Genomic DNA, 27646 nt, shown 5'->3' on the forward strand with positions numbered 1-27646 from the left:
TGTAGTACAGTCTGTGGGAAGTATTATAGTGCGGTGTATTGTAGTACAGTCTGTGGGATGTATTATAGTGCGGTGTATTGTAGTACAGTCTGTGGGATGTATTATAGTGCGGTGTATTGTAGTACAGTCTGTGGGAAGTATTATAGTGCGGTGTATTGTAGTACAGTCTGTGGGATGTATTATAGTGCGGTGTATTGTAGTACAGTCTGTGGGAAGTATTATAGTGCGGTGTATTGTAGTACAGTCTGTGGGATGTATTATAGTGCGGTGTATTGTAGTACAGTCTGTGGGATGTATTATAGTGCGGTGTATTGTAGTACAGTCTGTGGGAAGTATTATAGTGCGGTGTATTGTAGTACAGTCTGTGGGATGTATTATAGTGCGGTGTATTGTAGTACAGTCTGTGGGATGTATTATAGTGCGGTGTATTGTAGTACAGTCTGTGGGATGTATTATAGTGCGGTGTATTGTAGTACAGTCTGTGGGATGTATTATAGTGCGGTGTATTGTAGTACAGTCTGTGGGATGTATTATAGTGCGGTGTATTGTAGTACAGTCTGTGGGAAGTATTATAGTGCGGTGTATTGTAGTACAGTCTGTGGGAAGTATTATAGTGCGGTGTATTGTAGTACAGTCTGTGGGATGTATTATAGTGCGGTGTATTGTAGTACAGTCTGTGGGAAGTATTATAGTGCGGTGTATTGTAGTACAGTCTGTGGGATGTATTATAGTGCGGTGTATTGTAGTACAGTCTGTGGGAAGTATTATAGTGCGGTGTATTGTAGTACAGTCTGTGGGATGTATTATAGTGCGGTGTATTGTAGTACAGTCTGTGGGATGTATTATAGTGCGGTGTATTGTAGTACAGTCTGTGGGATGTATTATAGTGCGGTGTATTGTAGTACAGTCTGTGGGAAGTATTATAGTGCGGTGTATTGTAGTACAGTCTGGGGGTGTATTATAGTGCGGTGTATTGTAGTACAGTCTGTGGGATGTATTATAGTGCGGTGTATTGTAGTACAGTCTGTGGGATGTATTATAGTGCGGTGTATTGTAGTACAGTCTGTGGGATGTATTATAGTGCGGTGTATTGTAGTACAGTCTGTGGGAAGTATTATAGTGCGGTGTATTGTAGTACAGTCTGTGGGATGTATTATAGTGCGGTGTATTGTAGTACAGTCTGTGGGAAGTATTATAGTGCGGTGTATTGTAGTACAGTCTGTGGGAAGTATTATAGTGCGGTGTATTGTAGTACAGTCTGTGGGATGTATTATAGTGCGGTGTATTGTAGTACAGTCTGTGGGATGTATTATAGTGCGGTGTATTGTAGTACAGTCTGTGGGAAGTATTATAGTGCGGTGTATTGTAGTACAGTCTGTGGGATGTATTATAGTGCGGTGTATTGTAGTACAGTCTGTGGGATGTATTATAGTGCGGTGTATTGTAGTACAGTCTGTGGGATGTATTATAGTGCGGTGTATTGTAGTACAGTCTGTGGGATGTATTATAGTGCGGTGTATTGTAGTACAGTCTGTGGGATGTATTATAGTGCGGTGTATTGTAGTACAGTCTGTGGGATGTATTATAGTGCGGTGTATTGTAGTACAGTCTGTGGGATGTATTATAGTGCGGTGTATTGTAGTACAGTCTGTGGGATGTATTATAGTGCGGTGTATTGTAGTACAGTCTGTGGGATGTATTATAGTGCGGTGTATTGTAGTACAGTCTGTGGGATGTATTATAGTGCGGTGTATTGTAGTACAGTCTGTGGGATGTATTATAGTGCGGTGTATTGTAGTACAGTCTGTGGGATGTATTATAGTGCGGTGTATTGTAGTACAGTCTGTGGGATGTATTATAGTGCGGTGTATTGTAGTACAGTCTGTGGGATGTATTATAGTGCGGTGTATTGTAGTACAGTCTGTGGGATGTATTATAGTGCGGTGTATTGTAGTACAGTCTGTGGGATGTATTATAGTGCGGTGTATTGTAGTACAGTCTGTGGGATGTATTATAGTGCGGTGTATTGTAGGTACAGTCTGTGGGATGTATTATAGTGCGGTGTATTGTAGTACAGTCTGTGGGATGTATTATAGTGCGGTGTATTGTAGTACAGTCTGTGGGATGTATTATAGTGCGGTGTATTGTAGTACAGTCTGTGGGATGTATTATAGTGCGGTGTATTGTAGTACAGTCTGTGGGATGTATTATAGTGCGGTGTATTGTAGTACAGTCTGTGGGATGTATTATAGTGCGGTGTATTGTAGTACAGTCTGTGGGATGTATTATAGTGCGGTGTATTGTAGTACAGTCTGTGGGATGTATTATAGTGCGGTGTATTGTAGTACAGTCTGTGGGATGTATTATAGTGCGGTGTATTGTAGTACAGTCTGTGGGATGTATTATAGTGCGGTGTATTGTAGTACAGTCTGTGGGATGTATTATAGTGCGGTGTATTGTAGTACAGTCTGTGGGATGTATTATAGTGCGGTGTATTGTAGTACAGTCTGTGGGATGTATTATAGTGCGGTGTATTGTAGTACAGTCTGTGGGATGTATTATAGTGCGGTGTATTGTAGTACAGTCTGTGGGGTGTATTATAGTGCGGTGTATTGTAGTACAGTCTGTGGGATGTATTATAGTGCGGTGTATTGTAGTACAGTCTGTGGGATGTATTATAGTGCGGTGTATTGTAGTACAGTCTGTGGGATGTATTATAGTGCGGTGTATTGTAGTACAGTCTGTGGGATGTATTATAGTGCGGTGTATTGTAGTACAGTCTGTGGGATGTATTATAGTGCGGTGTATTGTAGTACAGTCTGTGGGATGTATTATAGTGCGGTGTATTGTAGTACAGTCTGTGGGATGTATTATAGTGCGGTGTATTGTAGTACAGTCTGTGGGATGTATTATAGTGCGGTGTATTGTAGTACAGTCTGTGGGATGTATTATAGTGCGGTGTATTGTAGTACAGTCTGTGGGATGTATTATAGTGCGGTGTATTGTAGTACAGTCTGTGGGATGTATTATAGTGCGGTGTATTGTAGTACAGTCTGTGGGATGTATTATAGTGCGGTGTATTGTAGTACAGTCTGTGGGATGTATTATAGTGCGGTGTATTGTAGTACAGTCTGTGGGATGTATTATAGTGCGGTGTATTGTAGTACAGTCTGTGGGAAGTATTATAGTGCGGTGTATTGTAGTACAGTCTGTGGGATGTATTATAGTGCGGTGTATTGTAGTACAGTCTGTGGGATGTATTATAGTGCGGTGTATTGTAGTACAGTCTGTGGGATGTATTATAGTGCGGTGTATTGTAGTACAGTCTGTGGGATGTATTATAGTGCGGTGTATTGTAGTACAGTCTGTGGGAAGTATTATAGTGCGGTGTATTGTAGTACAGTCTGTGGGATGTATTATAGTGCGGTGTATTGTAGTACAGTCTGTGGATGTATTATAGTGCGGTGTATTGTAGTGCAGTGTGTATTGTAGTGTGGGGTGTGTATTGTAGTACAGTCTGTGGGATGTATTATAGTGCGGTGTATTGTAGTACAGTCTGTGGGATGTATTATAGTGCGGTGTATTGTAGTACAGTCTGTGGGATGTATTATAGTGCGGTGTATTGTAGTACAGTCTGTGGGAAGTATTATAGTGCGGTGTATTGTAGTACAGTCTGTGGGAAGTATTATAGTGCGGTGTATTGTAGTACAGTCTGTGGGATGTATTATAGTGCGGTGTATTGTAGTACAGTCTGTGGGATGTATTATAGTGCGGTGTATTGTAGTACAGTCTGTGGGATGTATTATAGTGCGGTGTATTGTAGTACAGTCTGTGGGATGTATTATAGTGCGGTGTATTGTAGTACAGTCTGTGGGATGTATTATAGTGCGGTGTATTGTAGTACAGTCTGTGGGATGTATTATAGTGCGGTGTATTGTAGTACAGTCTGTGGGATGTATTATAGTGCGGTGTATTGTAGTACAGTCTGTGGGAAGTATTATAGTGCGGTGTATTGTAGTACAGTCTGTGGGATGTATTATAGTGCGGTGTATTGTAGTACAGTCTGTGGGATGTATTATAGTGCGGTGTATTGTAGTACAGTCTGTGGGATGTATTATAGTGCGGTGTATTGTAGTACAGTCTGTGGGATGTATTATAGTGCGGTGTATTGTAGTACAGTCTGTGGGATGTATTATAGTGCGGTGTATTGTAGTGCAGTCTGTGGGAAGTATTATAGTGCGGTGTATTGTAGTACAGTCTGTGGGATGTATTATAGTGTGGTGTATTGTAGTACAGTCTGTGGGAAGTATTATAGTGCGGTGTATTGTAGTACAGTCTGTGGGATGTATTATAGTGCGGTGTATTGTAGTGCAGTCTGTGGGAAGTATTATAGTGCGGTGTATTGTAGTACAGTCTGTGGGATGTATTATAGTGTGGTGTATTGTAGTACAGTCTGTGGGAAGTATTATAGTGCGGTGTATTGTAGTACAGTCTGTGGGATGTATTATAGTGCGGTGTATTGTAGTACAGTCTGTGGGATGTATTATAGTGCGGTGTATTGTAGTGCTGTAGAGGTTTTCATGCTATCCTCTCAGTCACAGAATTGAAGAGACTGGTGGCCCCGCCTCTTTGGATGACACGTGTGTTGTATGTACAATGTCCATGTTCTATAAAGAACTCCATGTGAAATGGGGGGGTGACATCACAGTGAGGGTGACCTCCTCCCTGTGTGACATCACTGTCTGTCTCATCCAGGTCCTAGCAGCCCACTCCTGATGAAGCCACACTGTCTCATCCAGGTCCTAGCAGCCCACTCCTGATGAAGCCACACTGTCTCATCCAGGTCCTAGCAGCCCACTCCTGATGAAGCCACACTGTCTCATCCAGGTCCTAGCAGCCCACCTCCTGATGAAGCCACACTGTCTCATCCAGGTCCTAGCAGCCCACCTCCTGATGAAGCCACACTGTCTCATCCAGGTCCTAGCAGCCCACCCCCTGATGAAGCCACACTGTCTCATCCAGGTCCTAGCAGCCCACCTCCTGATGAAGCCACACTGTCTCATCCAGGTCCTAGCAGCCCACCTCCTGATGAAGCCACACTGTCTCATCCAGGTCCTAGCAGCCCACCCCCTGATGAAGCCACACTGTCTCATCCAGGTCCTAGCAGCCCACCCCCTGATGAAGCCACACTGTCTCATCCAGGTCCTAGCAGCCCACCCCCTGATGAAGCCACACTGTCTCACCCAGGCCCTAGCAGCCCACCCCCTGATGAAGCCACACTGTCTCATCCAGGTCCTAGCAGCCCACTCCTGATGAAGCCACACTGTCTCATCCAGGTCCTAGCAGCCCACCTCCTGATGAAGCCACACTGTCTCATCCAGGTCCTAGCAGCCCACCCCCTGATGAAGCCACACTGTCTCATCCAGGTCCTAGCAGCCCACCTCCTGATGAAGCCACACTGTCTCATCCAGGTCCTAGCAGCCCACCTCCTGATGAAGCCACACTGTCTCATCCAGGTCCTAGCAGCCCACCCCCTGATGAAGCCACACTGTCTCATCCAGGTCCTAGCAGCCCACCCCCTGATGAAGCCACACTGTCTCATCCAGGTCCTAGCAGCCCACCCCCTGATGAAGCCACACTGTCTCATCCAGGTCCTAGCAGCCCACCTCCTGATGAAGCCACACTGTCTCATCCAGGTCCTAGCAGCCCACTCCTGATGAAGCCACACTGTCTCATCCAGGTCCTAGCAGCCCACTCCTGATGAAGCCACACTGTCTCATCCAGGTCCTAGCAGCCCACCTCCTGATGAAGCCACACTGTCTCATCCAGGTCCTAGCAGCCCACCCCCTGATGAAGCCACACTGTCTCATCCAGGTCCTAGCAGCCCACCTCCTGATGAAGCCACACTGTCTCATCCAGGTCCTAGCAGCCCACCTCCTGATGAAGCCACACTGTCTCATCCAGGTCCTAGCAGCCCACCCCCTGATGAAGCCACACTGTCTCATCCAGGTCCTAGCAGCCCACCCCCTGATGAAGCCACACTGTCTCATCCAGGTCCTAGCAGCCCACCCCCTGATGAAGCCACACTGTCTCATCCAGGTCCTAGCAGCCCACCTCCTGATGAAGCCACACTGTCTCATCCAGGTCCTAGCAGCCCACTCCTGATGAAGCCACACTGTCTCATCCAGGTCCTAGCAGCCCCCTCCTGATGAAGCCACACTGTCTCATCCAGGTCCTAGCAGCCCACCTCCTGATGAAGCCACACTGTCTCATCCAGGTCCTAGCAGCCCACCTCCTGATGAAGCCACACTGTCTCATCCAGGTCCTAGCAGCCCACCTCCTGATGAAGCCACACTGTCTCATCCAGGTCCTAGCAGCCCACCTCCTGATGAAGCCACACTGTCTCATCCAGGTCCTAGCAGCCCACCTCCTGATGAAGCCACACTGTCTCATCCAGGTCCTAGCAGCCCACCCCCTGATGAAGCCACACTGTCTCATCCAGGTCCTAGCAGCCCACCTCCTGATGAAGCCACACTGTCTCATCCAGGTCCTAGCAGCCCACCTCCTGATGAAGCCACACTGTCTCATCCAGGTCCTAGCAGCCCACCTCCTGATGAAGCCACGCTGTCTCATCCAGGTCCTAGCAGCCCACCCCCTGATGAAGCCACACTGTCTCATCCAGGTCCTAGCAGCCCACCTCCTGATGAAGCCACACTGTCTCATCCAGGTCCTAGCAGCCCACCCCCTGATGAAGCCACACTGTCTCATCCAGGTCCTAGCAGCCCTCTCCTGATGAAGCCACACTGTCTCATCCAGGTCCTAGCAGCCCACCCCCTGATGAAGCCACACTGTCTCATCCAGGTCCTAGCAGCCCTCTCCTGATGAAGCCACACTGTCTCATCCAGGTCCTAGCAGCCCACCCCCTGATGAAGCCACACTGTCTCATCCAGGTCCTAGCAGCCCTCTCCTGATGAAGCCACACTGTCTCATCCAGGTCCTAGCAGCCCTCTCCTGATGAAGCCACACTGTCTCATCCAGGTCCTAGCAGCCCTCTCCTGATGAAGCCACACTGTCTCATCCAGGTCCTAGCAGCCCACCTCCTGATGAAGCCACACTGTGCATCAGCCTCCTGGGATGTGTGAAATGGGCGGGGTTAAGACGCCATTCTCGAGGCGCACATCGCTCTCCGGTCCCCCCCCATTATTTTTGGGATTTGCTGGGGGGGTGACATAAAAGTGTCGCGTGGGGTGAAGGACTTTCAGAGCTCCTGATTTTCCAGCAGAGGGTCACCATAACAGCCGGGTATTTGGCATTTTCAGAGGGCGGTCAGCAATGGTTGCCCCCCTTGTCTCAGATGCTGAGTGTATGGAGGGGGTTGTAGTACGGATGAGGCGGTGGGGAATGTAGTCCAGATTGCAGAGATTAGCAGCGATCTGTGTGCCTTGTAGTGGGGAGCGATGAGACGCGCCCCCCGCAGCACCGCAGCCCCGCAGCGCTCGGCTTAGCTGCGCTCAGGAAAGTAGGACAGGATCATTCCTTCAGTGTTCTGACATAATTACAGCGCTGGCAGTCCTGAGCCCCGGGCGCCTCTCCTCCCGACGCTGCTTCACCACCGACAGACATGCCTGGCTGGAGGATCGGCAGAGACGTGAGTCTCGGGGGGTCCGTGGGGCGGGGATGGAGGGGGTCCAGATTGGGGGATGGGGAGGTGGCCCAGATTGGGGGATGGGGAGGTGGCCCAGATTGGGGGATGGGGAGGGGGTCCAGATTGGGAGATGGGGAGGTGGCCCAGATTGGGGGATGGGGAGGTGGCCCAGATTGGGAGATGGCCCAGATTGGGGGATGGGGAGGTGGCCCAGATGGGGAGATAGAGGTGGCCCAGATGGGGAGATAGAGGTGGCCCAGATTGGGGGATGGGGAGGTGGGCCAGATTGGGAGATGGGGAGGTGGCCCAGATTGGGGGGTGGGGAGGTGGCCCAGATTGGGGGGTGGGGAGGTGGCCCAGATGGGGAGGTGGCCCAGATTGGGGGATGGGGAGGGGGCCCAGATGGGGAGGTGGCCCAGATTGGGAGATGGGGAGGTGGCCCAGATTGGGAGATGGGGAGGTGGCCCAGATTGGGGGATGGGGAGGTGGCCCAGATTGGGAGGTGGGGAGGTGGCCCAGATTGGGGGGTGGGGAGGAGGCCCAGATGGGGAGATGGAGGTGGCCCAGATTGGGAGATGGGGAGGTGGCCCAGATTGGGGGATGGGGAGGTGGCCCAGATTGGGGGATGGGGAGGTGGCCCAGATTGGGGGATGGGGAGGTGGCCCAGATGGGGAGGTGGCCCAGATTGGGGGATGGGGAGGGGGCCCAGATGGGGAGGTGGCCCAGATTGGGAGATGGGGAGGTGGCCCAGATTGGGGGATGGGGAGGTGGCCCAGATTGGGAGATGGGGAGGTGGCCCAGATTGGGGGGTGGGGAGGAGGCCCAGATGGGGAGATGGAGGTGGCCCAGATTGGGGGATGGGGAGGTGGCCCAGATGGGGAGGTGGCCCAGATTGGGGGATGGGGAGGTGGCCCAGATTGGGGGATGGGGAGGTGGTGGCCCAGATTGGGGGATGGGGAGGTGGCTCAGATGGGGAGGTGGCCCAGATTGGGGGATGGGGAGGGGGCCCAGATGGGGAGGTGGCCCAGATTGGGAGATTGGGAGGTGGCCCAGATTGGGGGATGGGGAGGTGGCCCAGATTGGAGGATGGAGGTGGCCCAGATTGGGAAATGGGGAGTTGGCCCAGATTGGGAGATGGGGAGTTGGCCCAGATTGGGAGATGGGGAGGTGGCCCAGATGGAGAGGTGGCCCAGATTGGGGGATGGGGAGGGGGCCCAGATGGGGAGGGGGCCCAGATGGGGAGGTGGCCCAGATTGGGAGGTGGCCCAGATTGGGGGATGGGGAGGTGGCCCAGATTGGAGGATGGGGAGTTGGCCCAGATGGAGAGGTGGCCCAGATTGGGGGATGGGGAGGGGGCCCAGATGGGGAGGTGGCCCAGATTGGGAGATTGGGAGGTGGCCCAGATTGGGAGATGGGGAGGTGGCCCAGATTGGGAAATGGGGAGTTGGCCCAGATTGGGAGATGGGGAGTTGGCCCAGATTGGGAGATGGGGAGGTGGCCCAGATGGGGAGGTGGCCCAGATTGGGGGATGGGGAGGGGGCCCAGATGGGGAGGTGGCCCAGATTGGGAGATTGGGAGGTGGCCCAGATTGGGGGATGGGGAGGTGGCCCAGATTGGGAAATGGGGAGTTGGCCCAGATTGGGAAATGGGGAGTTGGCCCAGATTGGGAGATGGGGAGTTGGCCCAGATTGGGAGATGGGGAGGTGGCCCAGATGGAGAGGTGGCCCAGATTGGGAGATGGGGAGGTGGCCCAGATTGGGAGATGGGGAGTTGGCCCAGATTGGGGGATGGGGAGGTGGCCCAGATTGGGAGATGGGGAGGTGGCCCAGATTGGGAGATGGGGAGGTGGCCCAGATTGGGAGATGGGGAGGTGGCCCAGATGGGGAAGTGGCCCAGATTGGGGAATGGGGAGGTGGCCCAGATTGGGAGATGGGGAGGTGGCCCAGATTGGGAGATGGGGAGGTGGCCCAGATTGGGGGATGGGGAGGTGGCCCAGATTGGGGGATGGGGAGGTGGCCCAGATTGGGAGATGGGGAGGTGGCCCAGATTGGGAGATGGGGAGGTGGCCCAGATTGGGAGGTGGCCCAGATTGGGAGATGGGGAGGTGGCCCAGATTGGGAGATGGGGAGGTGGCCCAGATTGGGAGATGGGGAGGTGGCCCAGATTGGGAGATGGGGAGGTGGCCCAGATTGGGAGATGGGGAGGTGGTCCAGATTGGGAGTTGGGGAGGTGGCCCAGATGGGGAGGTGGCCCAGATTGGGGGATGGGGAGGTGGCCCAGATTGGGGGATGGAGAGGTGGCCCAGATGGGGAGGTGGCCCAGATGGGGAGGTGGCCCAGATTGGGGGATGGGGAGGTGGCCCAGATTGGGGGATGGAGAGGTGGCCCAGATGGGGAGGTGGCCCAGATTGGGAGATGGGGAGGTGGCCCAGATTGGGAGATGGGGAGGTGGCCCAGATTGGGAGATGGGGAGGTGGCCCAGATTGGGAGATGGGGAGGTGGCCCAGATTGGGAGATGGGGAGGTGGCCCAGATTGGGAGATGGGGAGGTGGCCCAGATTGGGGGATGGGGAGGTGGCCCAGATTGGGGGATGGAGAGGTGGCCCAGATGGGGAGGTGGCCCAGATTGGGAGATGGGGAGGTGGCCCAGATTGGGAGATGGGGAGGTGGCCCAGATTGAGAGGTGGCCCAGATTGGGAGGTGGGGAGGTGGCCCAGATTGGGGGATGGGGAGGTGGCCCAGATTGGGGGATGGAGAGGTGGCCCAGATGGGGAGATGGGGAGGTGGCCCAGATTGGGGGATGGGGAGGTGGCCCAGATTGGGGGATGGAGAGGTGGCCCAGATTGGGAGATGGGGAGGTGGCCCAGATTGGGGGATGGGGAGGTGGGCCAGATTGGGAGATGGGGAGGTGGCCCAGATTGGGGGGTGGGGAGGTGGCCCAGATTGGGGGATGGGGAGGTGGCCCAGATGGGGAGGTGGCCCAGATTGGGGGATGGGGAGGGGGCCCAGATGGGGAGGTGGCCCAGATTGGGAGATGGGGAGGTGGCCCAGATTGGGAGATGGGGAGGTGGCCCAGATTGGGGGATGGGGAGGTGGCCCAGGTGGGGAGGTGGGGAGGTGGCCCAGATTGGGGGGTGGGGAGGAGGCCCAGATGGGGAGATGGAGGTGGCCCAGATTGGGAGATGGGGAGGTGGCCCAGATTGGGGGATGGGGAGGTGGCCCAGATTGGGGGATGGGGAGGTGGCCCAGATTGGGGGATGGGGAGGTGGCCCAGATGGGAGGTGGCCCAGATTGGGGGATGGGGAGGGGGCCCAGATGGGGAGGTGGCCCAGATTGGGAGATGGGGAGGTGGCCCAGATTGGGGGATGGGGAGGTGGCCCAGATTGGGAGATGGGGAGGTGGCCCAGATTGGGGGGTGGGGAGGAGGCCCAGATGGGGAGATGGAGGTGGCCCAGATTGGGGGATGGGGAGGTGGCCCAGATGGGGAGGTGGCCCAGATTGGGGGATGGGGAGGTGGCCCAGATTGGGGGATGGGGAGGTGGTGGCCCAGATTGGGGGATGGGGAGGTGGCTCAGATGGGGAGGTGGCCCAGATTGGGGGATGGGGAGGGGGCCCAGATGGGGAGGTGGCCCAGATTGGGAGATTGGGAGGTGGCCCAGATTGGGGGATGGGGAGGTGGCCCAGATTGGAGGATGGAGGTGGCCCAGATTGGGAAATGGGGAGTTGGCCCAGATTGGGAGATGGGGAGTTGGCCCAGATTGGGAGATGGGGAGGTGGCCCAGATGGAGAGGTGGCCCAGATTGGGGGATGGGGAGGGGGCCCAGATGGGGAGGTGGCCCAGATTGGGAGGTGGCCCAGATTGGGGGATGGGGAGGTGGCCCAGATTGGAGGATGGGGAGTTGGCCCAGATGGAGAGGTGGCCCAGATTGGGGGATGGGGAGGGGGCCCAGATGGGGAGGTGGCCCAGATTGGGAGATTGGGAGGTGGCCCAGATTGGGAGATGGGGAGGTGGCCCAGATTGGGAAATGGGGAGTTGGCCCAGATTGGGAGATGGGGAGTTGGCCCAGATTGGGAGATGGGGAGGTGGCCTAGATGGGGAGGTGGCCCAGATTGGGGGATGGGGAGGGGGCCCAGATGGGGAGGTGGCCCAGATTGGGAGATTGGGAGGTGGCCCAGATTGGGGGATGGGGAGGTGGCCCAGATTGGGAAATGGGGAGTTGGCCCAGATTGGGAAATGGGGAGTTGGCCCAGATTGGGAGATGGGGAGTTGGCCCAGATTGGGAGATGGGGAGGTGGCCCAGATGGAGAGGTGGCCCAGATTGGGAGATGGGGAGGTGGCCCAGATTGGGAGATGGGGAGTTGGCCCAGATTGGGGGATGGGGAGGTGGCCCAGATTGGGAGATGGGGAGGTGGCCCAGATTGGGAGATGGGGAGGTGGCCCAGATTGGGAGATGGGGAGGTGGCCCAGATGGGGAAGTGGCCCAGATTGGGGAATGGGGAGGTGGCCCAGATTGGGAGATGGGGAGGTGGCCCAGATTGGGAGATGGGGAGGTGGCCCAGATTGGGGGATGGGGAGGTGGCCCAGATTGGGGGATGGGGAGGTGGCCCAGATTGGGAGATGGGGAGGTGGCCCAGATTGGGAGATGGGGAGGTGGCCCAGATTGGGAGGTGGCCCAGATTGGGAGATGGGGAGGTGGCCCAGATTGGGAGATGGGGAGGTGGCCCAGATTGGGAGATGGGGAGGTGGCCCAGATTGGGAGATGGGGAGGTGGCCCAGATTGGGAGATGGGGAGGTGGTCCAGATTGGGAGTTGGGGAGGTGGCCCAGATGGGGAGGTGGCCCAGATTGGGGGATGGGGAGGTGGCCCAGATTGGGGGATGGAGAGGTGGCCCAGATGGGGAGGTGGCCCAGATGGGGAGGTGGCCCAGATTGGGGGATGGGGAGGTGGCCCAGATTGGGGGATGGAGAGGTGGCCCAGATGGGGAGGTGGCCCAGATTGGGAGATGGGGAGGTGGCCCAGATTGGGAGATGGGGAGGTGGCCCAGATTGGGAGATGGGGAGGTGGCCCAGATTGGGAGATGGGGAGGTGGCCCAGATTGGGAGATGGGGAGGTGGCCCAGATTGGGAGATGGGGAGGTGGCCCAGATTGGGGGATGGGGAGGTGGCCCAGATTGGGGGATGGAGAGGTGGCCCAGATGGGGAGGTGGCCCAGATTGGGAGATGGGGAGGTGGCCCAGATTGGGAGATGGGGAGGTGGCCCAGATTGAGAGGTGGCCCAGATTGGGAGGTGGGGAGGTGGCCCAGATTGGGGGATGGGGAGGTGGCCCAGATTGGGGGATGGAGAGGTGGCCCAGATGGGGAGATGGGGAGGTGGCCCAGATTGGGGGATGGGGAGGTGGCCCAGATTGGGGGATGGAGAGGTGGCCCAGATTGGGAGATGGGGAGGTGGCCCAGATTGGGAGATGGGGAGGTGGCCCAGATTGGGAGATGGGGAGGTGGCCCAGATTGGGAGATGGGGAGGTGGCCCAGATTGGGAGATGGGGAGGTGGCCCAGATTGGGAGATGGGGAGGTGGCCCAGATTGGGAGATGGGGAGGTGGCCCAGATTGGGAGATGGGGAGGTGGCCCAGATTGGGAGATGGGGAGGTGGTCCAGATTGGGAGGTGGCCCAGATGGGGAGGTGGCCCAGATTGGGGGATGGGGAGGTGGCCCAGATTGGGGGATGGGGAGGTGGCCCAGATTGGGGGATGGAGAGGTGGCCCAGATGGGGAGATGGGGAGGTGGCCCAGATGGGGGGATGGGGAGGTGGCCCAGATTGGGGGATGGGGAGGTGGCCCAGATTGGGGGATGGAGAGATGGGGAGGTGGCCCAGATTGGGAGATGGGGAGGTGGCCCAGATTGGGAGATGGGGAGGTGGCCCAGATTGGGAGATGGGGAGGTGGCCCAGATTGGGAGATGGGGAGGTGGCCCAGATTGGGGGATGGAGGTGGCCCAGATTGGGGGATGGAGGTGGCCCAGATTGGGAGATGGAGAGGTGGCCCAGATTGGGAGATGGAGAGGTGGCCCAGATTGGGGGATGGGGAGGTGGCCCAGATTGGGGGATGGGGAGGTGGCCCAGATTGGGGGATGGAGAGGTGGCCCAGATGGGGAGGTGGCCCAGATGGGAGGATGGAGGTGGCCCAGATTGGGAGATGGGGAGGTGGCCCAGATTGAGAGATGGGGAGGTGGCCCAGATTGGGAGATGGGGAGGTGGCCCAGATTGGGAGATGGGGAGGTGGCCCAGATTGGGAGATGGGGAGGTGGCCCAGATTGGGAGATGGGGAGGTGGCCCAGATTGGGAGATGGGGAGGTGGCCCAGATTGGGAGATGGGGAGGTGGCCCAGATTGGGAGATGGGGAGGTGGCCCAGATTGGGAGATGGGGAGGTGGCCCAGATTGGGAGATGGGGAGGTGGCCCAGATTGGGGGATGGAGGTGGCCCAGATTGGGGGATGGAGGTGGCCCAGATTGGGAGATGGAGGTGGCCCAGATTGGGAGATGGAGAGGTGGCCCAGATTGGGGGATGGGGAGGTGGCCCAGATTGGGGGATGGGGAGGTGGCCCAGATTGGGGGATGGAGAGGTGGCCCAGATGGGGAGGTGGCCCAGATGGGAGGATGGAGGTGGCCCAGATTGGGAGATGGGGAGGTGGCCCAGATTGAGAGATGGGGAGGTGGCCCAGATTGGGAGATGGGGAGGTGGCCCAGATTGGGAGATATGGAGGTGGCCCAGATTGGGAGATATGGAGGTGGCCCAGATTGGGAGATGGGGAGGTGGCCCAGATTGGGAGATGGGGAGGTGGCCCAGATTGGGAGATGGGGAGGTGGCCCAGATTGGGAGATGGGGAGGTGGCCCAGATTGGGAGATGGGGAGGTGGCCCAGATTGGGGGATGAAGGTGGCCCAGATTGGGAGATGGAGGTGGCCCAGATTGGGGGATGGAGAGGTGGCCCAGATTGGGGGATGGGGAGGTGGCCCAGATTGGGGGATGGAGAGGTGGCCCAGATGGGGAGGTGGCCCAGATGGGAGGATGGAGGTGGCCCAGATTGGGAGATGGGGAGGTGGCCCAGATTGAGAGATGGGGAGGTGGCCCAGATTGGGAGATGGGGAGGTGGCCCAGATTGGGAGATGGGGAGGTGGCCCAGATTGGGAGATATGGAGGTGGCCCAGATTGGGAGATATGGAGGTGGCCCAGATTGGGAGATGGGGAGGTGGCCCAGATTGGGGGATGAAGGTGGCCCAGATTGGGAGATGGAGGTGGCCCAGATTGGGGGATGGAGAGGTGGCCCAGATTGGGGGATGGGGAGGTGGCCCAGATTGGGGGATGGAGAGGTGGCCCAGATGGGGAGGTGGCCCAGATGGGAGGATGGAGGTGGCCCAGATTGGGAGATGGGGAGGTGGCCCAGATTGAGAGATGGGGAGGTGGCCCAGATTGGGAGATGGGGAGGTGGCCCAGATTGGGAGATGGGGAGGTGGCCCAGATTGGGAGATATGGAGGTGGCCCAGATTGGGAGATGGGGAGGTGGCCCAGATTGGGAGATGGGGAGGTGGCCCAGATGGGGAGGTGGCCCAGATGGGGAGGTGGCCCAGATGGGGAGGTGGCCCAGATTGGGAGATGGGGAGGTGGCCCAGATTGGGAGATGGGGAGGTGGCCCAGATTGGGAGATGGGGAGGTGGCCCAGATTGGGAGATGGGAAGGTGGCCCAGATTGGGAGATGGGGAGGTGGCCCAGATTGGGAGATGGGGAGGTGGCCCAGATTGGGAGATGGGGAGGTGGCCCAGATTGGGAGATGGGGAGGTGGCCCAGATTGGGAGATGGGGAGGTGGCCCAGATTGGGAGATGGGGAGGTGGCCCAGATTGGGGGATGGGGAGGTGGCCCAGATTGGGGGATGGGGAGGTGGCCCAGATTGGGGGATGGGGAGGTGGCCCAGATTGGGGGATGGGGAGGTGGCCCAGATTGGGGGATGGGGAGGTGGCCCCGATTGGGAGATGGGGAGGTGGCCCAGATTGGGAGGTGGCCCAGATGGGGAGGTGGCCCAGATTGGGGGATGGGGAGGTGGCCCAGATTGGGGGATGGGGAGGTGGCCCAGATTGGGGGATGGGGAGGTGGCCCAGATTGGGAGATGGGGAGGTGGCCCAGATTGGGAGATGGGGAGGTGGCCCAGATTGGGAGATGGGGAGGTGGCCCAGATTGGGAGATGGGGAGGTGGCCCAGATGGGGAGTTGGGGAGGTGGCCCAGATTGGGAGATGGGGAGTTGGGGAGGTGGCCCAGATTTATACCGTGTAAGCGGGGGGGGGGATAGGCAGCCTGATTCCCGGTGCTTTTGACCTTCACCAGTAGTGGTTGGCACATGCAAAGTTTTTCCGGGTTGGGTGATCGGTGTGGCTGCGATCGTTCCCATAGGAAGGACGTGCTAATCAAACTTACACTCAATATCAGTCCAAACTGCAGACGGGGGGGCCAGATGTGGCCCTTTGCCTGCCTTTATCTGGCCCTTGCTGCACTATTCCTCCCACCCATACTAGGAACTATTCTGCCCCACTGACACCAACGGTGGGGCACCATTCCCTCCCCCCCCACTGGCCAGTCTTGTCCCCCCTAAAATGATAAGGACAATAAACTGGCCGTTTGTTTAGAAGTTCTGGAGACCCCCTAATGAGTCTGAATTGGGGCGGGACGAGGGGAACGAGGTGTACCGGGCTTTCCTCCATCCCACCAATCCGGAGATTTCTCTCCTGAAAGTTGATGAACCGTCTCACCACTTCACAATGGAGCCGGTTGGCTGTCGGGGAAATGTCCATAGATTACTACAGAGCCTACAGCTTATTCCGAATGGTGGGATGCCAATATAATTCCCATCATAGCAGTCACTGGGGTAGAGGCCTGACAATGAGCTCCAATCATATTCTGGAGTCATTTCCCATCTTCCGGAGCTCTTCCCGAACCGGAGCTCTTCCCGACCGGAGTTCTTCGCTAACCGGAGCTCTTCCCGAACCGGAGCTCTTCCCGAACCGGAGCTCTTCCCGAACCGGAGCTCTTCCCAACCGGAGCTCTTCCCAACCAGAACTCTTCCCAATAGTCTACCACTGGCCGGTAATTGGCCTTAGTTTAGGTTCACCTATAATAATTAATTATGCTGATGATCTTTTTCTGTATTCCAGACCTTTTCCTATTCTGGAACCCGTTATCCAGGGCTTTCCTGTATGCCGTAACTCTTCCATATTACAGGGCTTTACCTGTATGCCGGAACTCTTCCATATTCCAGGGCTTTTCCTGTATGCCGGAACTCTTCCATATTCCAGGGCTTTTCCTGTATGCCGGAACTCTTCCATATCCCAGGGATTTTCCTTTTATGCCGGAACTCTCCCATATTCCAGGGCTTTTCCTGTATGGCGGAACTCTTCCATATTCCAGGGCTTTTCCTGTATGCAGGAACTCTTCCATATCCCAGGGCTTTCCTGTATGCCGGAACTCTTCCATATTCCAGGGCTTTTCCTGTATGCAGGAACTCTTCCATATTCCAAGGCTTTTCCTGTATGCCGGAACTCTTCCATATCCCAGGGATTTTCCTGTATGCCGGAACTCTTCCATATCCCAGGGATTTTCCTTTATGCCGGAACTCTTCCATATCCCAGGGCTTTTCCTTTATGCCGGAACTCTTCCATATCCCAGGGCTTTTCCTGTATGCCGCAACTCTTCCATATTCCAGGGCTTTTCCTGTATGCCGGAACTCTTCCATACTCCAGGGTTCTTCCATACTCCAGGGTTCTCCCCTCATGTCTGAGCTCTTCCATACTCCAGGGTTCTCCCCTCATGTCTGAGCTCTTCCGTACTCCAGGGTTCTCCCCACATGTCTGAGCTCTTCCATACTCCAGGGTTCTCCCCCCATGTCTGAGCTCTTCCATACTCCAGGCTTCTCCCCACATGTCAGCTCTTCCATACTCCAGGCTTCTCCCCACATGTCTGAGCTCTTCCATACTCCAGGGTTCTCCCCACATGTCAGCTCTTCCATACTCCAGGGTTCTCCCCCCATGTCTGAGCTCTTCCATACTCCAGGGTTCTCCCCCCATGTCTGAGCTCTTCCATACTCCAGGGTTCTCCCCTCATGTCTGAGCTCTTCCATACTCCAGGGTTCTCCCCCCATGTGTGAGCTCTTCCATACTCCAGGGTTCTCCCCTCATGTCTGAGCTCTTCCGTACTCCAGGGTTCTCCCCCCATGTCTGAGCTCTTCCATACTCCAGGGTTCTCCCCACATGTCAGCTCTTCCATACTCCAGGGTTCTCCCCTCATGTCTGAGCTCTTCCATACTCCAGGGTTCTCCCCTCATGTCTGAGCTCTTCCATACTCCAGGGTTCTCCCCTCATGTCTGAGCTCTTCCATACTCCAGGGTTCTCCCCTCATGTCTGAGCTCTTCCATACTCCAGGGTTCTCCCCACATGTCTGAGCTCTTCCATACTCCAGGGTTCTCCCCCCATGTCTGAGCTCTTCCATACTCCAGGGTTCTCCCCCCATGTGTGAGCTCTTCCATACTCCAGGGTTCTCCCCACATGTCTGAGCTCTTCCATACTCCAGGGTTCTCCCCACATGTCTGAGCTCTTCCATACTCCAGGGTTCTCCCCACATGTCTGAGCTCTTCCATACTCCAGGGTTCTCCCCACATGTCTGAGCTCTTCCATACTCCAGGGTTCTCCCCCCATGTGTGAGCTCTTCCATACTCCAGGGTTCTCCCCACATGTCTGAACTCTTCCGTACTCCAGGGTTCTCCCCCCATGTCTGAGCTCTTCCATACTCCAGGGTTCTCCCCACATGTCTGAGCTCTTCCATACTCCAGGGTTCTCCCCCCATGTCTGAGCTCTTCCATACTCCAGGGTTCTCCCCTCATGTCTGAACTCTTCTGTAGTCCAGGGCTCTTTTCGATTGGTGGAGCTTTTCCCATAATTCTGGACTCCGCCCCCCTCCATCCTCCGTACTGAGAAGTCACAATCGTATTCTGACCCTTCCATCCGCAGAGATCTCCTCTATGGTTCTGGCCGGTTGGTGGTCGGAGTGATGAATGAGAACCAATCTTCTCTGTTCTCCGCCAATCGTCCAGGAAAGGGAGCGGAATTCTAATGCTGTGCGTCCCGACGTCTCCAATGTATCCGATCTTCTGTCTGTGTGAGGGGACCAAGTCACCTCTCTATATTCCTCTATATCCTGGTCACGGTTGCAGTGATCTCTCTCGGTGCTCAGGTCAATCTCCGTCTATTCATACTGGACTTTATTACATCAAATATCATAATGGAGGTAAAAATAAGACCCAACCGCATTAGTTGCCTGGAAACGCATCTCATTATGCAAATCCAGCCGCATCTGGAATGACGGGAGCCGAGCTGCCGGGGGACTCCGGGGATCGGAACATGGGGGGTGACGATCGACCATACTACTGTCCATTGTGGGAGCTGAGGAGGAGTCACACTTATTACTGTCCCCTCAGCTCCATGTGTGTCACTTATTACTGTCCTCTCATCTCCATGTGTGTCACACTCATTCCTGTCTCCTCAGCTCCATGTGTGTCACTTATTACTGTCCCCTCAGCTCCATGTGTTTCACACTCATTCCTGTCCCCTCAGCTCCATGTGTGTCACTTATTACTGTCCCCTCAGCTCCATGTGTGTCACACTCATTCCTGTCCCCTCGGCTCCATGTGTGTCACACTCATTCCTGTCCCCTCAGCTCCATGTGTGTCACACTCATTCCTGTCCCCTCAGCCCCATGTGTGTCACACTCATTCCTGTCCCCTCAGCTCCATGTGTGTCACACCCATTCCTGTCCCCTCAGCTCCATGTGTGTCACACTCATTCCTGTCCCCTCAGCCCCATGTGTGTCACACTCATTCCTGTCCCCTCAGCTCCATGTGTGTCACACTCATTACTCTCCCCTCAGCTCCATGTGTGTCACACTCATTCCTGTCCCCTCAGCTCCATGTGTGTCACACTCATTCCTGTCCCCTCGGGCCCATGTGTGTCACACTCATTCCTGTCCCCTCGGGCCCATGTGTGTCACACTCATTCCTGTCCCCTCAGCTCCATGTGTGTCACACTCATTACTCTCCCCTCAGCTCCATGTGTGTCACACTCATTCCTGTCCCCTCAGCTCCATGTGTGTCACATTCATTCCTGTCCCCTCAGCTCCATGTGTGTCACACTCATTCCTGTCCCCTCAGCTCCATGTGTGTCACACTCATTCCTGTCCCCTCAGCTCCACGTGTGTCACTTATTACTGTCCCCTCAGCTCCATGTGTGTCACACTCATTCCTGTCCCCTCAGCTCCATGTGTGTCAAACTCATTCCTGTCCCCTCATACTTGTGTGTCACACTCATTCCTGTCCCCTCAGCTCCATGTGTGTCACACTCATTCCTGTCCCCTCGGGCCCATGTGTGTCACACTCATTCCTGTCCCCTCAGCTCCATGTGTGTCACACTCATTCCTGTCCCCTCAGCTCCATGTGTGTCACACCCATTCCTGTCCCCTCAACCCCATGTGTGTCACACTCATTCCTGTCCCCTCATACATGTGTGTCACACTCATTCCTGTCCCCTCAGCTCCATGTGTGTCACACTCATTCCTGTCCCCTCAGCTCCATGTGTGTCACACTCATTCCTGTCCCCTCAGCTCCATGTGTGTCACACTCATTCCTGTCCCCTCAGCCCCATGTGTGTCACACTCATTCCTGTCCCCTCAGCCCCATGTGTGTCACACTCATTCCTGTCCCCTCCAGCTGGTACATAGGGGTTATGTGGGCTATATTGGGGTCACCTATGTTCTGATATTCAGGGTGTTTTTTGCACTATTATTATTTTTTCCTATGGCCAGCTGTTGTATCATCCTGATCTCTATTAGATACATTGTATCCGGCCACTCCCCTCTATGAGATGCATTGTATCCAATCACACCCCTCTATGAGATACATTGTATCCAATCACACCCCTCTATGAGATACATTGTATCCAATCACACCCCTCTATGAGATACATTGTATCCAATCACACCCCTCTATGAGATACATTGTATCAGGCCACTCCCCTCTATGAGATACATTGTATCCAATCACACCCCTCTATGAGATACATTGTATCCGGTCACTCCCCTCTATTAGATATATTGTATCTGGCCACTCCCCTCTATTGGATACATTGTATCCGGCCACTCCCCTCTATTAGATACATTGTATCTGGCCACTCCCCTCTATTGGATATATTGTATCCGGTCACTCCTCTCTATTGGATACATGTTATCCAATCAAATCCCACCAAACCAAACACAGTCCTTTGGTCACCCTGAGGGTCCTTTCTCTGATTGGCTCCTTAGAGGGATGATGGGAGGCCCTTATGACTGTTAGCTCAGTTGTCCGTTGTGGGCGGAGTTGTCATTTGTAACTCTATAACAAGAGACTGTCTTAAAGGGGAACCCCAACTGATACTTTTTTTGCCCACATTAGAAAAGTTTTCCACTTTGTAAAGTTATTTTTGCAGAAGGCGAATCATTCCTCACCTACCTCTGAAAATGCTACTCGCCTGGCTGTCGCTGACCCGGGACAATTGAGCTGATCAGGAGGGTCAGAGAAAAGTCAGAGTCTCCTCCCCCCCGGCAGTCATTGAAATGGAATACATTTTATATCGGATGATGTCGCCTTCGCTGACCTCCATGTTTTTTTTTTTCTTCGCAGGGTGGATCAGACGGTTGTCTCCCACAGACGCCTTCGGTAAGTGACGCCATCTTTCGATTTCCCCCCCGATTGACTTGTCATTATTTCCGCCCCACGTGCTGCTCTCTGACCCGGAATGTTCCGTCAGGCTGGAAATATGGATTTTAGGTGGAGTGAAGAGAATGTAGAGCCGGCAGAAGAAGGATCTCATACTCTGCTGTATCGGTTCCGTTATCTCTCACCTGCCATTCCTCTCTACCATAAACCATTGCTGCTCTTCTGAGGCTGCAGTGAGCTGCACTGTGCAGAATCTCATGTTGGGGTGATTGCAGTATATGGGGGGGGGGGGGGGGGGTGAGGTGTGTGTCTTGTACTCTGTGGGTAATCCTATGTTGAACTGTGTCGGTATAATCGGCCCCTTCCCTGGGGTACTCGGGGTTGGGTAGCTGAATTTACCTCATTAATGTTTGATTGCTGAGAGCCGGATTTGAAAAGTATTTTATTTTCTGTGTTCATTAGACAAGTGTAAGCAGGAAAGATGGTAGGGGCCCCGGGCAGCTTCTTCGGCCTGTGGCTTGGGGGTCACTATGGGGGGTTGTGTGGGGTCACAATGATGGGTCAGAGACATTGCTAGAGCCAAGAGGAGCAAAGATGAAAGTACCACTGCTTTCTCCTGTCAATGTAGAAGCGCAGGGGTGGGATTTGCTTTGTAGCGGAAGCGCAGGGGTGGGATTTGCTTTGTAGCGGAAGCGCAGGGGTGGCATTTGCTTTGTAGCGGAAGCGCAGGGGTGGCATTTGCTTTGTAGCGGAAGCGCAGGGGTGGCATTTGCTTTGTAGCGGAAGCGCAGGGGTGGCATTTGCTTTGTAGCGGAAGCGCAGGGGTGGCATTTGCTTTGTAGCGGAAGCGCAGGGGTGGCATTTGCTTTCTAGCTGAAGTGCAAATGCAGGATTTCTTGTCTAGGGGTGGGATTTGCTTTCTAGCGGAAGCGCAGGGGTGGGATTTGCTTTCTAGCTGAAGTGCAAATGCAGGATTTCTTGTCTAGGGGTGGGATTTGCTTTCTAGCGGAAGCGCAGGGGTGGGATTTGCTTTGTAGCGGAAGCGCAGGGGTGGCATTTGCTTTGTAGCGGAAGCGCAGGGGTGGCATTTGCTTTGTAGCGGAAGCGCAGGGGTGGCATTTGCTTTCTAGCTGAAGTGCAAATGCAGGATTTCTTGTCTAGGGGTGGGATTTGCTTTCTAGCGGAAGCGCAGGGGTGGGATTTGCTTTCTAGCTGAAGTGCAAATGCAGGATTTCTTGTCTAGGGGTGGGATTTGCTTTCTAGCGGAAGCGCAGGGGTGGGATTTGCTTTCTAGGGGAAGCGCAGGGGTGGGATTTGCTTTCTAGGGGAAGCGCAGGGGTGGGATTTGCTTTCTAGGATAAGCGCAGGGGTGGGATTTGCTTTCTAGCGGAAGCGCAGGGGTGGGATTTGCTTTCTAGCGGAAGCGCAGGGGTGGGATTTGCTTTCTAGCTGAAGTGCAAATGCAGGATTTCGTATCTAGCGGAAGCTCAGGGGTGGGGCAATTGGCAGATGTTACTTTGAGCTTCTCAGAGATCTTTTCGATAGCTGCACTGCTAATATGTGGGGAATGGGGAGGGGGGGGGGACACTTTGGTTATACAGCATAGCGAGAAAACTTTGTACAGTTGAGTTGTTCAGAGTACGTCCCACCCCCATCCCAGGATCACGTATTACCAGTTAGTGGACAGAGATGCAATGATGGGCGCTGGTGAGGCTGCATTGATGGGCGCTGGTGAGGCTGCATTGATGGGCGCTGGTGAGGCTGCATTGATGGGCGCTTCATTAAAAAGGTGGGGTTTACATGGTCAGGGAAAAGGGGGTGGGGTCAGGGGGTGGAGCCAAAATGAGATTTTGCCTAGGGTTTCAAAAATCCTTGCACCAGCCCTGCTCGGTGACATTTCCTGCAGAGATTTTTAGATTGTAAGCTCCCAGGATCAGGGCCCCCCTGACCCTCTTGTATTGGATTGGATTGTCTACTTTTTATATTGTACAACGCTGTGCAAACTGCTGGCGCTCTATAAATCCTGTATAAGAATAGTAAGTATTCGAGTAATTCCCAGGGTGCTTCATTCTTCCCGCTAGCGGATCAGCCGATCGCTCGGCCATACAGCTGCAGATTGAATTGGCGACGCAGCGTGATCTCCGCACTGGTAGAGCGCCATTGTTGTGTCTTCTGTCCCCGCCGGCAGAAAATGCGTTGCTTTGTATTTTCTGGTCTGATTCGCAGCCTCCGCCTCCCCTGCCAGGTGGAATCCGAATTGTAACAAGATTTCAGAATTGCTGGAGAATCGCATTGCACAGGCTGCGATATTTCCAGGCGCTGCATGCGAGCCGCTGTGGGGGGGGGTCACAGCAGGCCAAATACGGGGGACGCGGCCATCTGGTCACCTGTTGGCTCAGATACGCGAGCTTTGTGGAGTAAACCTCGGGATGTAATGAGGAAGCGGAAGGATTAGTTCAGGGATCTCCGCTGTCCTCGCATTATACAGGAATAAGGGGGGGTGGGGGGACGAGGGGCGGGAGATACATCAGGAACCCGAGCAACTGTGCCCAACCAGATCTGAGACCGGCATATGAGAAGGGCCCCAGCAAGACTGCCTGGAGGTTGCGCCTTATTTATTCCCCCTCGGCCTCCCCTTTATAGAAAGAGCTAATTTCTGTCCCCCTCAAAGCTCTCCTAACCCCGCCCACTACGCCAATTATTAGTCTAACTCCGCCCCCTTCATAGAGCTCATTTCTATCCCCCTCAAAGCTCTCCTAACCCCGCCCACTACGCCAATTATTAGTCTAACTCTGCCCCCTTCATAGAGCTAATTTCTATACTCAGTATGGTCCTCATCCCGCCTACTTCGCCAATTATTAGTCTAACTCCGCCCCCTGAAAATTGCCTCCGATCTGTCGGCATGTTGCTGCGTTTATATCTGATGATAAGGCCCTTTAACAGCTGGCGGCGTTGGCAGGGTCTGCGGCGGTTCGGTCTTTGTGTCGGGGTACAATAGAATCTTTATGTGGACGGTGTGTGCGGAGGTCAGGCGATGTCGGGGGGGGGGGGGGAGATTCCCATTATAAGACATCACTAACGGATAATACATTCAGTGTTCGCCTGTATGGACTCAGAATCGCCTTCTACCGTGCGGCTGTGAGCAGATTGGATGTTTGGGGGGGGCGTATGAGGGGAGTACGGGACGATTGGCGTGTGTGAGGGGAGTACGGGACACTGAGCGTGTGTGAGGGGAGTGCGGGACACTTGACGTGTGTGAGGGGAGTGCGGGACACTGGACGTGTGTGAGGGGAGTGCGGGACGATTGGCGTGTGTGAGGGGAGTACGGGACACCTCTCGTGTGTGAGGGGAGTACGGGACGATTGGCGTGTATGAGGGGAGTACGGGACGATTGGCGTGTGTGAGGGGAGTACGGGACGATTGGCGTGTGTGAGGGGAGTACGGGACACTGGACGTGTGTGAGGGGAGTACGGGACGATTGGCGTGTATGAGGGGAGTACGGGACACTGGACTAGTGTGAGGGGAGTACGGGACGATTGGCATGTGTGAGGGGAGTACGGGGCGATTGCCGTGTGTGAGGGGAGTACGGGACACTGGACGTGTGTGAGGGGAGTACGGGACACTGGACGTGTGTGAGGGGAGTACGGGACACTGGACGTGTGTGAGGGGAGTACGGGACACTGGACGTGTGTGAGGGGAGTACGGGACACTGGACGTGTGTGAGGGGAGTACGGGACACTGGACGTGTGTGAGGGGAGTACGGGACACTGGACGTGTGTGAGGGGAGTACGGGACACTGGACGTGTGTGAGGGGAGTACGGGACACTGGACGTGTGTGAGGGGAGTACGGGACGATTGGCGTGTATGAGGGGAGTACGGGACGATTGGCGTGTGTGAGGGGAGTACGGGACACCTCTTGTGTGTGAGGGGAGTACGGGACACCTCTTGTGTGTGAGGGGAGTACGGGACACTGGACTTGTGTGAGGGGAGTACGGGACACTGGACGTGTGTGAGGGGAGTACGGGACACTGGACGTGTGTGAGGGGAGTACGGGACGATTGGCGTGTGTGAGGGGAGTGCGGGACACTGGACGTGTGTGAGGGGAGTGCGGGACACTGGACGTGTGTGAGGGGAGTGCGGGACACTGGACGTGTGTGAGGGGAGTGCGGGACACTGGGCGTGTGTGAGGGGAGTGCGGGACACTGCGCGTGTGTGAGGGGAGTGCGGGACACTGCGCGTGTGTGAGGGGAGTGCGGGACACTGCGCGTGTGTGAGGGGAGTGCGGGACACTGCGCGTGTGTGAGGGGAGTGCGGGACACTGCGCGTGTGTGAGGGGAGTGCGGGACACTGCGCGTGTGTGAGGGGAGTGCGGGACACTGCGCGTGTGTGAGGGGAGTGCGGGACACTGCGCGTGTGTGAGGGGAGTACGGGACGATTGGCGTGTGTGAGGGGAGTACGGGAAGATTGGCGTGTGTGAGGGGAGTACGGGACGATTGGCGTGTGTGAGGGGAGTACGGGACGATTGGCGTGTGTGAGGGGAGTACGTGTCGATTGGCGTGTGTGAGGGGAGTACGTGTCGATTGGCGTGTGTGAGGGGAGTACGGGACGATTGGCGTGTGTGAGGGGAGTACGGGACGATTGGCGTGTGTGAGGGGAGTACGGGACGATTGGCGTGTGTGAGGGGAGTACGGGACGATTGGCGTGTGTGAGGGGAGTACGGGACGATTGGCGTGTGTGAGGGGAGTACGGGACGATTGGCGTGTGTGAGGGGAGTATGGGACGATTGGCGTGTATTAGATGCCTTCATTTCCCGGAAGATGAAGTGGAGGTTGTCCAGCGCAGGTGAATATCATTCTGCAGATTCTGGATTTATGGCCATATAAATCCTTCTAGCGTGTAATTCCCCCGCACATCGCTGGGACACGTGTAATCTTCCGCAGGGAGCGCGCATCAATCTATGTACGAGACGTGTTCAGTATGGAGAAAACATTCAGGATTTTTATAAGCTGCACTAAATACGGTGACAGAAGATTGGTCAGAAGATTATTGGCTTTCCGATGGATTGGGAGCTGATGTGCGTCTCGCTGTGTGTTCATCGGATAATAGAACAATGGGCGTCCCCGACTGAGGAATTATCCAGAGAACAGATCCATCATCTACAGGACCAGAGAATTCTCCACACATCACATCCTGAATAATATCCAGAGAGAAGATCCATCATCTACAGGACCAGAGAATTCTCCACACATAACATCCCGAATAATATCCAGAGAGAAGATCCATCATCTACAGGACCAGAGAATTCTCCACACATCACATCCCGAATAATATCCAGAGAGAAGATCCATCATCTACAGGACCAGAGAATTCTCCACACATCACATCCCGAATAATATCCAGAGAGAAGATCCATCATCTACAGGACTGGAGAATTCTCCACACATCACATCCCGAATAATATCCAGAGAGAAGATCCATCATCTACAGGACCGGAGAATTCTCCACACATCACATCCCGAATAATATCCAGAGAGAAGATCCATCATCTACAGGACCGGAGAATTCTCCACACATCACATCCCGAATAATATCCAGAGAGAAGATCCATCATCTACAGGACCAGAGAATTCTCCACACATAACATCCCGAATAATATCCAGAGAGAAGATCCATCATCTACAGGACCAGAGAATTCTCCACACATCACATCCCGAATAATATCCAGAGAGAAGATCCATCATCTACAGGACTGGAGAATTCTCCACACATCACATCCCGAATAATATCCAGAGAGAGGATCCATCATCTACAGGACCGGAGAATTCTCCACACATCACATCCCGAATAATATCCAGAGAGAAGATCCATCATCTACAGGACCGGAGAATTCTCCACACATCACATCCCGAATAATATCCAGAGAGAAGATCCATCATCTACAGGACCGGAGAATTCTCCACACATCACATCCCGAATAATATCCAGAGAGAAGATCCATCATCTACAGGACCGGAGAATTCTCCACACATCACATCCCGAATAATATCCAGAGAGAGGATCCATCATCTACAGGACCAGAGAATTCTCCACACATCACATCCCGAATAATATCCAGAGAGAGGATCCATCATCTACAGGACCAGAGAATTCTCCACACATCACATCCCGAATAATATCCAGAGAGAAGATCCATCATCTACAGGACCGGAGAATTCTCCACACAT

General features: G+C 55.0%; 2 protein-coding genes across 2 annotated transcripts in view; both read left to right on the forward strand.

The window, feature by feature from the left end:
- Positions 1 to 6882, forward strand: part of LOC120916139 (vegetative cell wall protein gp1-like) — a 7681-nt gene extending 799 nt beyond the window's left edge. Inside the window, exons 2-5 of the mRNA XM_040326956.1 lie at positions 4888 to 5292; positions 5337 to 5696; positions 5785 to 6144; positions 6233 to 6882. Coding sequence (XP_040182890.1) covers positions 4888 to 5292; positions 5337 to 5696; positions 5785 to 6144; positions 6233 to 6882 — 1775 coding nt within the window. The remainder of the gene's footprint in view (positions 1 to 4887; positions 5293 to 5336; positions 5697 to 5784; positions 6145 to 6232) is intronic.
- Positions 6883 to 7583: 701 nt separating this feature from the next.
- The window catches only part of LOC120916179 (RAP1 GTPase activating protein), a 145816-nt gene continuing 125753 nt past the window's right edge, over positions 7584 to 27646 (forward strand). Inside the window, exons 1-2 of the mRNA XM_040327011.1 lie at positions 7584 to 7648; positions 21387 to 21422. The gene's annotated coding sequence lies outside the window, so the exon portion shown is untranslated. The remainder of the gene's footprint in view (positions 7649 to 21386; positions 21423 to 27646) is intronic.

This window comes from Rana temporaria, chromosome 10 (genome assembly GCF_905171775.1).
Source record: "Rana temporaria chromosome 10, aRanTem1.1, whole genome shotgun sequence".
Classification (NCBI taxonomy): domain Eukaryota; kingdom Metazoa; phylum Chordata; class Amphibia; order Anura; family Ranidae; genus Rana; species Rana temporaria.